Consider the following 16,605-nt stretch of genomic DNA (forward strand, 5'->3'; position numbering starts at 1 on the left):
AGGGTCGGAATCACATGAGCATTCGTTTATTTGGTTAAAATGTTCCCTTATTTGTTAACATTTGTATAAATTTTGTTTCGCTTTTGCACCTATAATATAAACACTTATGTAAGTAGATAGAAATAAATCACTTAGATATTTGAATATAAGTGCACCACACAAAGCAAGCACCAAATTATTTTTATATAATAAATAAATAAATCAATTATACACTCTTTTGCAAAAAGGCGGGCACCTATGCGAAATCTTAGTTTTAAGGACTTTACGTGTATTTCAAAAGGTTTTAATGATTTTACCGAAACTCTTAACATTGCCATCAATCATCAATATAGCCCATTTAGAGCAGGTGAACATTTTATCAAATACGCATAGTTTTTCAAAAATGTTTTATCTAACAAAAAGGTACATTAATCATTAATTAAAACTGCATTATCAGTTTTCTGAAAATCACTTCAAAAACTTTTCAAAACACCGACGAACTTTCTGCCAGCAATTAGTCCAAAACAAGGTTTTTAACCAATTTCTTAGCAATTGTACAAAATTCAAATTTAGAATACACTCTCCCGCATGCTTGGCTAACCCTTTTGATGCTAGAAACATACAGTGGTTCACAATCATTAAAACCCTTTAAAATACACGTAAAGTCCTTAAAACTCAGATTTCGCATAGGTGCCCGCTTTTTTTGCAAAAGAGTTTATTTGTGTATATTATTAATTATTAATATAATTATGTTTATTGCAATTAAGTGTAATTTTAAAAGCAGTATTTTATGGCAAATTGTGATATGACAATAAATCATTGTATATTTTTAATTATTGTTTTTTTTTCTCGTCCTTGCTTGAAAACAGTTTCCAACCTTTTTTTAAATAATGGATCCTTTTTTATGGTAGAGTACGATATTTCTCACAGGATGTTGCTGAATGTAGTTGATGAACCACTCTGTAGTTTTAAGATTACAAACAGAAATTAAACATTCGTTTGGTTTGAATATGTCCTTTATTTACCTGTATACAATCCTGTCTCGACAGTTTCTATGTCATCTTAAAGCTAATTTTAAGTAATTTAATATAAAAAATAAATTATATTTACAACTTTTAAGCACCATTTTGTCACATAGTTTTGAGTATTTTTAAACGAGTATGTCATATTGTATATTGACCCCGAATCAATAGGAATTTTATTTCCGACTGACCACTTGACCACAAAACATGTGGGAGCGACTGGGAAGATACCGTATTTTTGTACAAAAAAAAAAATATTGAAAATATTAGGTTGAAATTCCCTGCCTACTTAAAAATACAGGCTTGATAATAGGTACATTAACTTACTATGCAGTAGCAAATTAAAGTCGCATAGTTGTATGCGCATACGCCGACTATCGGTAGGCAGAGCGACTAATGAGATTAATCACGGTCCGTGTAATAGTGGCTTGTGTATCCATGGCTAAATAGCGTGATATCCACAGATACGAGAAAACGTTAGTTTTGTAGTTTCTATAAACGGCTTAACATAAAACTTGACGAGAATGCGAGATATATTTTTTTGTTTTGGTCGCAAAGAATCAGAAATTTCATTAGTTTGGTAGTAAAACTGACCATACTTCATGCACTACTACTTTAACTATGAATAATTGTCATTTACATATAATTTATATGAACATCAGGCTACATTAATTGGATAAATGTCACAATACGATTTTGTAGAATTTGTTCAAATAGTGTTTCTTTTAATAAGGCACCATATTTTTCAAGCTATTTGCACATAACATCCTTTTGTTACCTCTCATACAACAACTGGATTGCTACATCTCCTATCCGTAGTATATGCTCTTAAAGACGCCAACGATTGCACTGACTTCAACTCTTCGGGAGACAGTGGTCTACCCCTAAACTCATCTTCTATGTCCTGCAGAGTCCTATCCTTTGTCTCCGGCAGCAAATACCATACGACCACTAAACTATACACCATTAACGACGCATACAAAATATACGTGCCATACAAATCTATAGTACTTAGTAATAGAGGAACAGTTTTGATAGTAACAAATAAATTAGTTGAGTAAAATAACACGCTAATCCCACCAGCCAAACTTCGGTATTCTAAGGGGAATATTTCACCTGCTATGATGAAGCAGAGAGGTAAAGAACCAGTGGCTACTGCAAACATATGAATATGGACTATACTTATGCCTATACTGAACTCATCTGCAGGCATATAACCATTTTCTTTTGAGTAAGAGTACGCAGCACTTGCAAGCAAAGCCATAATATTGATACAAACAGTAACACCTAAAATAGTTCGTCTTTTCACTTTCTGTATCACATACAACGCTGTTGTGTTCGCTATTATCCTATGTACGTCTAAAGTAAGTACTAATAGTGGTATATTGCAGTCTTTTCCAACCATTTTCTTAAATAAGTCTATAGGGTATGCTACTAGCATGTTTATGCCACTCCATTGGCCTAGAATGTAAATGTGTATCATAATAATTATAGGTTTCAAAAACTCTTTCTTCTTCACTGTCATTTTGAAGTCATCTACTTTGTTTCTGAATTTCTTTATCACGGATTTAGTTTTTCTCATTTCTGCTTTCGCCTCTCTAAGATGTATGCTCGCTTCAATGATTCTTCTAAGTTCCTCTTCTTCTTGATCTCCTCTTAGCCACCTAAATGACTGTTTACAGGCATCATATTTCCCCTTCTCAGCCAACCAGCTGGGAGATTCGGGCGAATAAATAAGTATGAAGAGATCTACGAAGGATATGCACCCACAAACCAATGCTGTGGTCTGCCAACTGAAGTAGGATCCCAAACAATGGACAGACATCACTGCCATGGCAATTGACACCGAAATGGTCATTAGAAACACTCCCCTGTTCTTCGGACTGGTGTATTCTCCTAGCAGGACAGATGCTAATGATGTGCACATTCCCATACAAAGTCCTTGAAGAAACCTAGCCAGGAGAAGAACGGTGATGTTCGTGGCGAAGTAGATGGCAGCCCAGCCGACCATGAGTGGAACTATGGTGATGAGGTTGGCTGATTTTCGGCCGTATCTGGACATCGTTGTTGGAGCTATGAAGTTGCCGAAGACCAGGGAGATGCCGGGTATTGCCGCTGCAAAAGAAACAAGAATCTTATATTAAGGGCGAATATAAATTCAAGAACTTTCTTATACGAAAAGTAGGCCAGAAAACTGCTCGATTCTGAGATCCATGTAAGAAGAACGTAGAAGGTACTTATGGTATTTTCACATCGTGCATCGTAAAAACCATCAGCTGTTAACGTAGAGTGACTTAGCATTAACATTTCGTCAGATTTTAATAATAAAAAAAACTTCTCAGTTTTATAAAAATCAGCGTCTCATGGCTTGAACACCCGTTCACGCCGCCATATTTCACGATAAGGGGTCAAGGAGATCGTAAAGATACGGTAGAGGCGTAATAAACTTTACACATACTGTAACCTGATACTGATTTGTTTATAAACAATTAATACCTTTATCGTTAATTCATTATCTGCGGTTAATATTCCTGGTTAAACCAGTAGGAACCACACCTTTGAGAAATCAATTATGTATTTCGTAGTCATTCGGTTTGGTAATGTAAAAGTATTTTAGACGTGAATTTTGTAGTGGCATAATAATTGGAAAAGTAGAAGCTAAATCCATGCCGAGTTTTTAATTAACATTATCCATGTTCTAGCTTAGATTATCATCATCATCATTTGGGTTCGGCGCAGCATATTTTCTTCTTTCACACTGTTCGGTCTCCCGTCATCTCACAAGGAACATTTATTCTAGTCATGTCGACTTTCACACAATCCATCCATCGTTTCTTTGGTCGTCCCCTACCACCACATCCATCCACATTCATTATATCACCGTTCTCTCAACATAATCCTCATTCCTCCTCATCTGATTACGTCATAGGTACTCAAACCACCATTTTTTGCCATGACCAAATCGTTATACCATCCCATTAGCATCAAAACTATGTCCCCAAATAAATAAATTCTTCCATAAAAATATCTACATATCCCGAAGAGACTAAGTAGGTACGGTAGACTGCACATCAGTGGTAACTGTCATGCACCTTAACTCAATAGTAATAAGTACGATTTTCCTATAAAACTGTTACCACTGACCTGAAGTTGACTATACCTAAGCTAGGCAGAACGTGATCAGTATAGGTCCATTGTTCTCAAGTCCAAAAGTTACATAACCAAGTCTGCCAAACGTTTTTGTCATGCAAATAAGTATGGCTATTCGTAACGGTCATTGAGTGGGCCTTATGTTGTGCACGTTTTACTTTATGTCAATTGACCGGCAAAATGGTATGACTCGTAGGTCAAATTGTGACTATTATCATGGACTTATTTACCGTTGTATAGCTGGGCAAAGGTTTTTCAGAATTGCAGAATTTAAAATAATCATTGATATCCGTAATTACCACGTTAGATCCTTCGGATTTCTCAATTTATAGCAACTTTTTGCAATAATTTGGGTCATTATTTCTGAGAAGAAAGAAATTCGAGACGATTAATCTGTTTAAGCGAGGAATCTTCTTCATCTTCTTCCTGCCCTGTTCCTAAGTTATTTTCACAACATCTTCTCTGGTTACACTCTTCGTCCTAGCATCCACTCCCTTCTCATTCATATAATATCCCTTCTCAGCCAATCAACCTTATAATTGCTGGTATATTTCATGATCAGCGATCTGGATATGAAAAAGTTACCAACCTATCCAGGAGCCAGAAGTATCATCAATAGGTATAATGGACCCTGGACTCTTCAGCTGCTGCAGCAACGCCGTGGTGAACCCCACCACCAGGCCGGACCCTGCCATGTTCAGGGACACGCCCGCAGTCACGAAACACTGGAATTTAAGAGAACATATGACTTATTATCAAATGGCCCAGATATATAATATTCCCCTGATCAGCCTAACTATAACTGCCTCGTTGGTGTAGTTGTCGCAAGTGCGGCTGTGATTGATACACCCGTGCATCGGAGAGCACGTAAATGTCGGTCCTGCGCCTGATCTCTTTCCGGTCGTGTCGGATTACCGTCCCATCGGGCTATGAGAGTGAAGGAATAGGGAGTGGACCTGTGTCTGCGCAAATGCTTGTGCACTATAATATGTCCTGCGCAGTTGGCTAATCTCCTTACATGAGAACAGCCGCCGTAGCCGATAATCGGCTAGGAGGACATCATCATCATCATCATTCCCCTGATGGGTAACTATACCTTTGAGCCGTTTGGGGTTGAACCCCTAGGGCCGTGGGGTCCAAGTGTTCGTTTGCTTTATAAAGATCTTGCGAAGCGACTTGCTGACACTTCAAAGGACTCAAAGGCTGGTTTTTATTTTGATCAAAAAGTAAGCATTGCCATCCAACGTGGTAATGCTGCCAGCCTCTTGGGCACACTCCCGGTGGGCAGCTACGAGGAGTATTTGATGCAATTTTTTAAATACCTAATATTTGTAATTAATATATAGTAATATGTATTATAATAATATTAACTAGATGTTTTATATGATAATTATCATGGTACTGTATAACATGTACTTAGTTCAGTTTTCAGGTCAAGAAAAGCATCGGGCAGTAGCTGTTTGGCATAATAATGAATTGCACTTATCTGCAGAACCAGTCAGTAATAATATGAGTTTGTAGTTTAAAATAGGTACTAGATAGTCTACGTAATTATAGATTTAAGTATTCCATTTAAATTCATCTACGAATCTGACAAAGGTCATTGCTATTTACTGGAACTCGTTATATACTAGCACCTAGATACATACACCTGTACGTATATTATTTTCTATTAGTATATTTTATTTTCTTTCGAATTTTCCTACCTTTCAACCTGCTTGAACCCAGAATTGGCCTTTGTCTTTATATAACAAAATAACATCTAGCTGTAGATCATCTGGAATATTTATGTTGGCTCCAGGCCCACTCTCAAATCCCCCATTTCGAAACTCCCTGTTTGTGAGATATATTGCAGTGCAAACTATACGGTAGAAGTTAAGGTCTTTCGATTTAACCTCAAGTTGTTGCGCCGAATTACATTACGAGGTTAAGCACGTTCCTATAATGTCATTGACATTGGTGAAGCTTTTTTAGATCGACTTTTTACAATGTAATACGAACACTTTAATATTACGTTGTAGTACTTTAAATATACCCCGTGGTTTCACCTACTAGCCATAGCATGCCATCACACAGATAAATCGACCTAGGTATGTTAGCCGCATGCCCTCTGTTTTAAACGACTTCCCAAAAGAAGGAAGTTCTCAATTTGACGGCGTATGTACATATTTTTAATTAGGTGCTATCTACATATTTTTTTTTAATTTCTCTTTTTTTTTTGTACTACCTATTTATTTTCTCCCTTTAACCCGATGGTTGACTGGTAGAGAATGCCTTGAGGCATTAAGTCCGCCAATGTACCTATTTTGTACATAAAGTATAAATAAATATTTTCCTCTTTATCGGTTTAGCTTAGCCCTTTTTCAGTGAAAGGAACAAAGAAAAAGCCATAGTCTGCCCGTTAAACATTAAATTTGATTATGGTAGGTTTCATGAAATAAGATTTAATAACCGAATAAGACAAAGTAAGGTATCATCAGTTCAATCAAACTATGATAGGGCCAATAATATCGTCATCAATCATCAATTTCAAAAGCTTGCGTGATTTGCTTGTCATTTATAAATTGACAATGATTATAAATGACGCCGGTTATAGAATTGTTTTTGTTTTCAATCATAAATCAGTAGGATTGACGCACTGTGCCACTCTCAATTAGTTTTTCTAAGTGTTAATACTTAACTTGTAGGTACTTAAATAAATTGTAGTGTTTGTTTGACTAGATACGTAAACGCGGTAGCCTCAAGAACCACTTAAAAATATATGACACAGCTAACTAAATTCTATGTTGATCGTAGAAAAAAATATTTTTAACTGATAAAACGTCCCTCTTTTTGGAACCCGGTTATAATATTTACGGTTATGTCATTTGGCGATTACCTAATAGGGAAAGATATGTTTAAATCGATAGGTAAGCAAGTATTTTATGTGACTGTGAGGTATCTGGGAATTTTATCAAATTGCAAGACTGTAATGAAATACGAATGATGTGGAGCATCATCTATAGCAAATAATTATTATAACCCCTGCGACCTGATAATGTTAGTGAATCATATAAATAGTCCTGCTTTCTCTTGTTTAAATGTTTTGATTCAAAACAATAATAAAAATATATGTATATTAATTAATTTTAAAAATAGGTATTTGTTACAATAACATTATCTACTAAATGCATCCTTAAGAAAGAGTTAACGATCTAAAAAAAAGTTATTAGTTAGATTTTTGACTTGATCAACAATTGGTTTGATCAGTCCACTTAAAATCAATCGACACCAAATAGTTCGAACTTAACGCACCCATCATTTATTTGTTTACAAAACTATTAAACAAAACAAAACACAACTATCTAATATACTACATTTAAATATTACCAACAACTTTAAAAAAAAAACAAAAGAAAACAGACCTGCTTTAAAAACGGCGTAATCCATTTTTCAGTCCCCATGGTCACAAAATCATGATCGATTCACAAAACACACGTGTATTCTCCATGGAACACAGCACATATTTAACTCACTCCCGTACGATAAGGGTGTACTTACACAGTGAACATAGCCTAAGTATTGACACACATGTATCTGGTTTTAATATTAGCAATTCTCATTGGTGTGACCTTGCTCTAACTAGTTCTATTTTGGACTGAACTGTCGATTTAATTTTGTGTGTCGCTATTGGTTGGCGTGAGTTTCGTTTGGTGTTTCGGGTTAAGCTGTTTCAGGAAGTTTGTGTTTGGATGGGTGGGGATTTTAATTGTAAAATATGTCGGAAGAATTATATGATTGAGATACGCGAAAATGATGACTGACGACTGAGCTTTGAATTAAGCTTTAAAAAGCTCTTAAAATCCCTACTTCTCAAGTGTTGGTTTTCAATAAAAAGGTGTAAAATACCACAATTTTCTGGTAAAAATATACCATAATACTCAAAAGTTTTAGTAGAATCATATCAATAAAACATTATTTCAGCCTAATTGAAACACAATAGCAACATTTTCATTCTGAACTAATCGTTGCTCACAAGTAAAAACAGTCAAAAGTTTATTTTGTCTAATCTACTAGTATAATGTAAATCTCCCATCTGACAGTAGAAAGAGGTTCAGATTTAGTTAGTATAATTTATGAACTTAGATACCTTCTTTATAATGAATAAATAATAGAAATAACAAATAAATCATCAATCCCATCAGACTATGGGAGCGGGCATCGATTTTTTTTTCTATGGAGTTTCTTGTCGAGTCTTCTCCAGGAGATCAACTTTTTGAAACCGTGTAACTAGTGTGATGTCTTATAGGAGCCTGCAAAGGCCGATTTGAAATAAAAACATTTGACTTTGACTTTCTTCATCAGATTATACCGAGATGATCCTTAAGTTCATGAACAAATGGTTTCAGGAAGTCTATATAGATAGATTACTTTTTATCCTGGTCTGCGAAATACCTAGTTATCACAGAAGCTATTGTTTTACAAAGAATCAAAACTGCAGCAACTAAATTATCCCTGACTACTACAATATCATGCAATTTGTTTTATTAACTAAGTCCTCGGTGCCCTTTGATCGTAACATAATCTCATTATATCAAGATAACCAACCAGTACAATAACCTTTGAAAAAACACTTTTTTTCTACGCAACTTGTTATTCAAACAAATAACATTGGTATCATTTCTAGGTCTATAAAACAATTATTTAACTGTAATAAAGTACCCCACACAAACAGTCATAAATCATTCAACGTTAAAATATATCATGTGATCTGATTAGAATGCTAATTTTATTGTATTATTTTTTTGTATACTTAAGTAAAATTAGTCATACCTAATCATAACTCATAAGTAATATTTCTTATCAATTATCTTTATCACATGCCCATCAATTGAACACACAATTATACAACAGTAAGTTTTTCTGAGGCGTTTTCTTATTAATCATTCTACTACGTTCACTGCTGACTGCTGTCTCCCCAAGCTTTTCTTTTCGATAGCAAAAATCATCAAATGAACCCTCCCACTGTGGGTAAGCAGCGGTGAGGGAGTTTCAGACTTTCACAGACTAAAAATCCATCGTGTTCCTTAATAGGCCCTTTATGTACGAGGGCCGCGGTAACTCTTTCGAACAATTTCGTAGTTCCCACCGTAAAAGATTGTTACAAAAGTGTATCCTTGATATGACATGATATTTTGCAAGGGTTGGCATTGTTTTACTACTACTGTGTAAATAATAAAGTAGGTACATAGGGGAAGATCATAGGGGTGTATGTGTATAATGGAGTGCCTTCATAAGAGATAAGAGAATATAATGTGAGTACCTTCATGAGGGAGAACTTAGGGGGAGCATATAGGGGAGTAAACATGAGGCTATAAATATGAGTACAAAGTGTTAGTATATAGTGGCAGTACATATGTAACAATAACAATAAGGGACATTTCAAGTATTTTCACTTATAACATTTCAGCCAATTCTACCCAGAGTGTGTGAGAAATAAAAACGTTGTTGTTTTCAATACTTTATTTTTTTGTATAAAAATCAATTACAAATAACCTAGGTATCTATAATCTGTAGTTTCTTATTCTATGTTATTACAATTACATCATTTGTTACGTCAATCACATTGTTGCCTGCGAGTTCTTCCTACGTAGCTAATCCAAAATTTGTTAGTTCTTTTTATACGTGTCGTCATCGACATAGTATGTATTTACACTTACAACTAGTAATTTCGTAAAAATCTGTCGCTCCATCTTATCCTACGCTTTCTATAAATTACGTTTTATGTACGATAGTTCATCTTCTAGTTTTACATATCTAGGACTTAGTCCAGTCTTCCCACTCAAGCTTTAAAGCACCACATTAGAGTAATAATTACTATTTGAGTTCACACGACTAGCTGATCAAAAGCATACCTCATCACACTTCCAATAGAGTTCATTTTACCATCATGACTTTTTCTTCTTCATCTCTTTCCATTTTGTCCTCTCTGAACTTTCCATAGTTGAAATAATCTTCAATTTCTTGAAGAGTCCTGTCTTTAGTCTCTGGTAGCGTGAAGTACAGAGCCAAGAGTGCAAGTCCCATTGCAGTACCAAAAACAGCAAAGGTCCCATGGACCTTAAGATTGAGCATGAGGTATGGAGTTACTTGGAGACCAAGCATCACCCCAAGAGATATGAAAGTCCCTGCTACTGCGGATCCCACTCCTCGATGACGTAAGGGAAAAACTTCTCCTAACAAAGCTAAAGGTATCGGTGTACAGCCTAAATTGGCAAGGATGAAGTACAGCACAAAAATGCCAATAGGTATCCAAGGTTTGTCATTTGGTATTACTCCTTCAGCAGCTAAGAAGAGGTAGGCGCATGCCATCATTATTACTGCGCATGCTGCGAATCCTGTTGAGAACAGCAGGGTCCTTCGCTTCATGACTTTAACGAGCATTGAGGAACAGACGGCACTGGATGTGATGATCAAATCTATGGCTAAAGTGTAGTAGAAGGATTGCGACTTGTTTCCAGTCACTGCGCCGATGATCTGCAACGCGTACGCAGGGAAGATGTGTCTACCACTAGATTCTAACAATATAGTACTGATCAGGATTATAAAAACTGGTTTCAAGAAATCTTTTTGCGTGAACCTTTTGAAGAAATCCCACACACTTTCGCCGCACGTATTTTTCTCGACAGGTTTTGATTGCTGACCCATCTGAGCTCTGATTAATTCCTCCAATTCGTTGAAAGACGCTTCTGATTTTCCTCTTAGCCAGTAGAAGGAGTTCTCGCTTCTCTCGTATTCTCCTCTTGAGGCTAGCCATGCTGGGCTTTCTGGCCACGTGTACACGACAAACAGAGCCAAGAAATGAGGTATCAAAGCGATTAGGGCTACTGTTCTCCAATGCAGAAAATGCCCTGCTATGTGAACTGACATTCCACCTAAACATACCGATGCTGTCTTAAGATTGAGGAATACTCCTCTGTATCTTGGGTCCGAGTATTCTCCTATGACGATAGCTCCTAGGGAGACGGTGGCTCCAGCTGTCATTCCTCCTAGGATTCTTCCAATCATGAGTGCAGGGATGCCCCGGGCAAGGTATATGCAGAGCCAGCCGATTATTCCTGGTAAGATGACGATGCCGTGAGCTAACCTTCTGCCGTAGAGGTCCATGAGGAAGGAGGAGATGAGGAACCCTGGGATTCCTGAGAGGCCACATGATGATGCTGAAAGAAAAGGTTTATATTAGTATGATAGAATATTACCTTCTACAAGATTTCCTTTACCATCAGCGCGTTTGGTTTTTGTTATTTTTGTCCTATATGTAAGTGTATTTTCAAGAGGATTCATCTACTCTCTCACCTAGCCAAGAAGCGGTGTTGAGATCAGCTTTGATAGGAGAGTCAGGTTCCTGCAGGCCTGGCAGCAGGCTGGTGGTGAAGCTCAGCATCATACCCTGGCCTATCATGTTCGTCCACACCGCTGACAGCGTCCATGCCTGTAACAAAAACAAAGTAGTACTGATCACATCTTAGTAATGATGATTAACGATTGAAGATTGAATTTGGAGCTCCATATAAATTATGTCTTTCAATATCTAATGGCAAGTCAATGGATATATAGAAATCCGCCGTAAGGTAAGATTTTTTTTCCCTGTAATTTTATTGTGTGAAGCTGAATGGCGTCCAAAGAAAAATGCTACACCAACGTATGAGTACCTAACAGTTGACTTTGATGAAATCATACAGAACGTGTCATGAATTTCTTTTATGGTTTTTTACAAATAATATAACTTAGAATTATAACTTAGATTAGAAAGAGATGCTTGAAGTTAAGAAATAAAATGCCCTATATATCTTATCTGAGTTGCATGGTCGTACACATGAGTTACTATCATTTAATTATATTACACACCATAAAACCCGTGTTTGTAGATTATAAAGATGTGTTAGGAAATATTTTGCTTCCTCTAAATGGGGAAATACAGGAAAATGAGGCTGTGTGTACAGTTGCATAGATTAGCTTTATCAGATCAAAACAACTGAATTCCTTTTGTGATCTGAGTTCGTGATTAGGTATTTCATATGTGCCTACAAATGAAGTAGGTAGTACAGTAGGAACTAGGTAAACTTTCATAAAAATTAAACATAATATGCTAAACAAATAAACTACTGCTCAAAATTATGTTCTATTTCTCTGTATTTTTTAAGCCGCATCATATTTTGAAACTGAGGTTTTGAATAAAAACACATATTACTACTAGGTATCAAGATTACTGGGTTTTTAGTTACCCAACTACTAATAATGGAGTATAAGTAGTGTAACCAACTTAAAGAGGAAAATTCACTTGGAAAAAATGGACGCCTCACAAGTGTTATTTATATATTATAAAAGATATCTTTGTATAATAATCTAATTTATATCCGGAGGTGTATTTGTATTATATTCATATTTCATAGTTGCATAATTTTCATGTTTACATACAAATATGTAAGTACCTACAATGCATTACATATTGATTACATCAGTAACGTAAATATGGTTTTATTACAAAAGAAACTTCCACTTGAATTAATTTTAAATAAAAATTAGAAAAACACGTTTTATCGAACAACTCTGATAACATGAGTACAAAACAATAAGCACGTATCTAACAAATACTACTAGGTATATCTTGGTGTCATAAATTATTAAAATTAGCAGTTCATAAAACCATAATGTACTCGACGAAAATCCCAGAAGCTAAAAATAATAGTGTTCACTTTGATACGCTTAGCTGCAAAATTACTTAAAATAACTAAAATCTATTGACACGTTATGAAAAGAGAAATTCATAAACAAACTTTGTAAAGAATTCAGAATCACCTATGTTTTTCACGCTTCGAGAAGGAGTCCTTTACGCAAGTAAATTTAATCGAAAAATAGCTAGTTCAAGCGTATCCAAGCAGGTAGTACTGTACCTGATGTTGATAAAAATAAATTATCATTTACATGGTGCATGTTATATAATTTATGCACTAATAATCACCGTGATAAAATTATTATATTCATATAATATTTTTTAGAACCCGCCTCTAAAGTATGAGTGCGAGGGTTCGATTCCAGGTCTGGCAAGTACCAATGCAATCTTAGACACTAATGACTGTGTTTCGAAGTACACGTTAAACTGTCCCGGCTGTCATTGAGTATCCTTGTTAGTCGTTATGGGTAGTCAGCAGCCAGTCAGTCTGACACCAGTCTTACCAATCGGTATTTTGTAGCCCGGGTAACTACCTTAAGGGGGTCAGATAGGGCAGTCGCTCCTTGTAAAGCACTGGTATTCAGCTGCATCCTGTTAGACTGGAAGCCTTCCCCAAGACAGTTGGGAAAATGATGATACTAATAATTACCGGTAAACCGCACTAGTTACAATATTACGTTTTACTCGAATGAAAAGTATTTGTTAGCTGAAAACAATCATTTGTTTTTCTTAGTGCTTCCATTCACAAAATAATTAACAATTATAATTACACAGTTTACACTAATTTTGAACTGAGCTGGTTTTTGCTTGATATTTACTATGATAGTAGATTTTTAGGGTTCAATATTCTTAAATATTTAGCTCGTCTCGTGATTCAAAGGCTGGTTATTACTTTGGGGAGAGAATAAGCATTGCCAGTTAATGTGGCAATATGTGTGCAAGCATTGGGGACCAATTCTATTTATAATTCTAACCAATTATATTAATTTGTGCCTAGGTTTTATTTTCTACTCAAACCTTAACGACACTTTCGTTTTGAGTAATGTAGGATAGTATTTTATTTTTATGTTAAATTCTAATATTTAAATGGTCACAATGGTCTGTTATTATAGAAATATAAATAACGTTTAATTAGTAAAATAAATATGGTTTAGCTTTTTGCATATTTTTTGATACATCCATCATTTTGGTGCATCGATAAGGTTAATTAAAACTACAGAATTAATTAAAATCAGCTTAGCCATTTTATCGTAAACGCGTAAAACTTACACAATGAAGAGTGACAGACGAATAACAGGAAAACCTCATTTATAGAAGTCGGTTAACAAAAGGTGTGGTTCCGTGTAACACTAAACGCTTGTTGCGTCATTACTTAGTTACAGAACCTTGACAAAGACCAGAAAAACTGAATAAAAATTAATGATTAAGAAGAAAATGAAATGATTCGCCCGTAATAGCAACCTGACATTGATGAACTTAACATAGATTCGTTTTTGTTACAAAATATTTGGTTTGTCTTAGAGTAACCGCAGACTACAAACTTTTAGTCGGCCGACTGTTGGTTCGTAGGTAGGAAAAAAATCATCATCATCTTTCGAGCCTTTTTCCCAGCTATGTTGGGGTTGGCTTCCAGTCTAACCGGATGCAGCTGAGTACCAGTGTTTTACAAGGAAGGTTTTAGGTAGGAAAAAAATATTTTTAATTCAATCGTGAATTCAATCAAAGTTTTTAGTCGGTCTGATACCGAACAAATACCTGATCTGTTACGTGTGTACTTCCATTCATCTTCATACTGATCTATAAGCTCAATCGCCAATCGGCCGACTAAAAGTTTATAGTCTGCTCTTACTGTAATTGTGTAATTTTTAGTGTAAATAGACATACTTTTAAGATTGCTATGGTCCTATATCCCTGACACAGATTCATTCCATAGTTTATCAAAATACCAAAAATTGTAAATGATCAGGTTTTTCAAGATCTTCATGCATGAAAAAAATAAACTTTGAAGTCTGTATAAAATAGGGGAACCTACTTGATGATAAAGTTACTCTAGTTATGCATATATCTGAATGCAGTCCGTTTGATACTCTTTTATTTTGTATTGAAACACCGGTTCCGAAACCACACTTTTTATTATTGTTCTAATTCTAAAGCTATTGCTTCTTTGCAAATATTATTATCCTGACTTCCGTCAGTGGTTTCAACGGTCCTGTGGGAACAGATAAAAGTAGCCTTTCTGAATAAATTGGCTCTCTTACACTGAAAAGATTTTTCAGTTCAACTATTTCTTGATATCAGCAAACAAGCATCAAATAAACAAACAGACTCTTAAGCTTTATAATATGATTTAAATGTTCCACTGAAATATTTTTATGATGATGATTTTTATTGCTTTAAGCAATGATGTTGACGAGACTGATTCCTAAGCATATTATCTTTTTTAAAGGAACCCTGAAAACGAGTAGGCTCGTACCTACTAGTAGACCGTAAATAAATATAAAATAAATACCAACGTACAACCTTAACCTTTCAAAAGAAAAAAAAAACAACTTCATAAGCGTTTATTTACTATGTTCTTATTATTTATTATGTTCTCTGGTTTAAGTTGCTTTTTTGCTTGGCCGATGCTTATTGACAAGTTAGAGGCGAACTGTCAATACAATTTTTAATTCCAACAAAATTTAAATTTCATAGCTATGCAATGCCTTCTGCATGTATCTATTTTTAAAAGCTTGTAAATAATCCTGTACATATTTTTGTTGTTACTAAAGAATTACGTTTAAAAAAAAAGAAAGTTTTTACTTTTGAATTTTGGAAAAATGTAAGAAAAAAAAAATAATTTCCAAATAGCTAAAACGAATTTTCAGCACCACCAAATCCTATTTATTATTTTTATGACACCAGGTAGGTTTCATGATTTATCTAAAAAGCACATTTTTTCAAGTAGGTCCCGGTTCTTTTAAGCTCTATTTATTTCCTTATTATTGCATTCGCATATTTAAGTAACAATTTACAGATAAAAAAGGGAAAAATACAATTATACCGATTCCCCTTTTTATTCTACTGTCTAAAAACACCTAGGTACCTAAAAGGTTTGTTTTTAAATATCAAACATTTTGAAAACACAAACACAACATTCACTTAGCACAATAACTTAGTACGTAATAAATAAAAATATAACCTGTTTAAATAAAACTACTTTTACGAATTTTTTCACAGTTATATTTCATTAATAGTATTTAATGCGGCACTTTACATCATTCATGGTCACGGGCAGATCATAGAAATAATATTAAGAACCGCGATAAAATCAGTAAAAAGTAGTTTTATTTAAATTCCTAAATATTCGCGTAAGTGTTACAAAGTAAAAAAGATTACCTGTCTTACGAAAGGCGATACCATTTTGAGTCGCAGACAGTCACTAACAGTAACAGTCGTACTGTTGCACTCAGTAATGTACAATACTGATACAATTCAGTTTATTATGCGATAAACAGAGCCCTTTATTATCGTTTATTACTGTTGTAATTCTTTAGTTTGTACGTTTGTTGACTAATCTTTGTAACCGATAAATGTTTTTTGGATTTTTCTTTATTTTCAAAGTCAAATCATTTTGGCAATTCAGTAAGTGTTTAATCATATTTTATTGGCTACTAAGTTATGCCCCCGGGTTCACTCGCTTATAGATGTAGGCAAGAAGTAGTCGGAAGTGAATTTATCTAGGTATATCTCTCTGTATTA

General features: G+C 34.9%; 2 protein-coding genes across 2 annotated transcripts; both read right to left on the bottom strand.

The window, feature by feature from the left end:
* Window positions 1-977: 977 nt before the first annotated feature.
* Window positions 978-7,711, bottom strand: LOC124642770 (facilitated trehalose transporter Tret1-like). Its single transcript, XM_047181407.1, has 3 exons — window positions 7,556-7,711; window positions 4,741-4,876; window positions 978-3,116 (listed from the first exon to the last, which is right to left on the bottom strand). Exons 1-3 carry the CDS (start codon window positions 7,592-7,594, stop codon window positions 1,783-1,785), a joined length of 1,509 nt encoding a protein of 502 aa, XP_047037363.1. The 5' UTR covers window positions 7,595-7,711; the 3' UTR covers window positions 978-1,782.
* Window positions 7,712-9,638: 1,927 nt separating this feature from the next.
* LOC124642760 (facilitated trehalose transporter Tret1-like) lies at window positions 9,639-16,358 on the bottom strand. Its single transcript, XM_047181393.1, has 3 exons — window positions 16,243-16,358; window positions 11,487-11,622; window positions 9,639-11,350 (listed from the first exon to the last, which is right to left on the bottom strand). The coding sequence occupies exons 1-3, from the start codon at window positions 16,264-16,266 to the stop codon at window positions 10,068-10,070; spliced, it is 1,443 nt and encodes a 480-aa protein (XP_047037349.1). The 5' UTR covers window positions 16,267-16,358; the 3' UTR covers window positions 9,639-10,067.
* Between the last annotated feature and the right edge of the window lie 247 nt (window positions 16,359-16,605).

The sequence above is a fragment of the Helicoverpa zea genome, chromosome 25, assembly GCF_022581195.2.
Source record: "Helicoverpa zea isolate HzStark_Cry1AcR chromosome 25, ilHelZeax1.1, whole genome shotgun sequence".
In the NCBI taxonomy this organism is placed as follows: domain Eukaryota; kingdom Metazoa; phylum Arthropoda; class Insecta; order Lepidoptera; family Noctuidae; genus Helicoverpa; species Helicoverpa zea.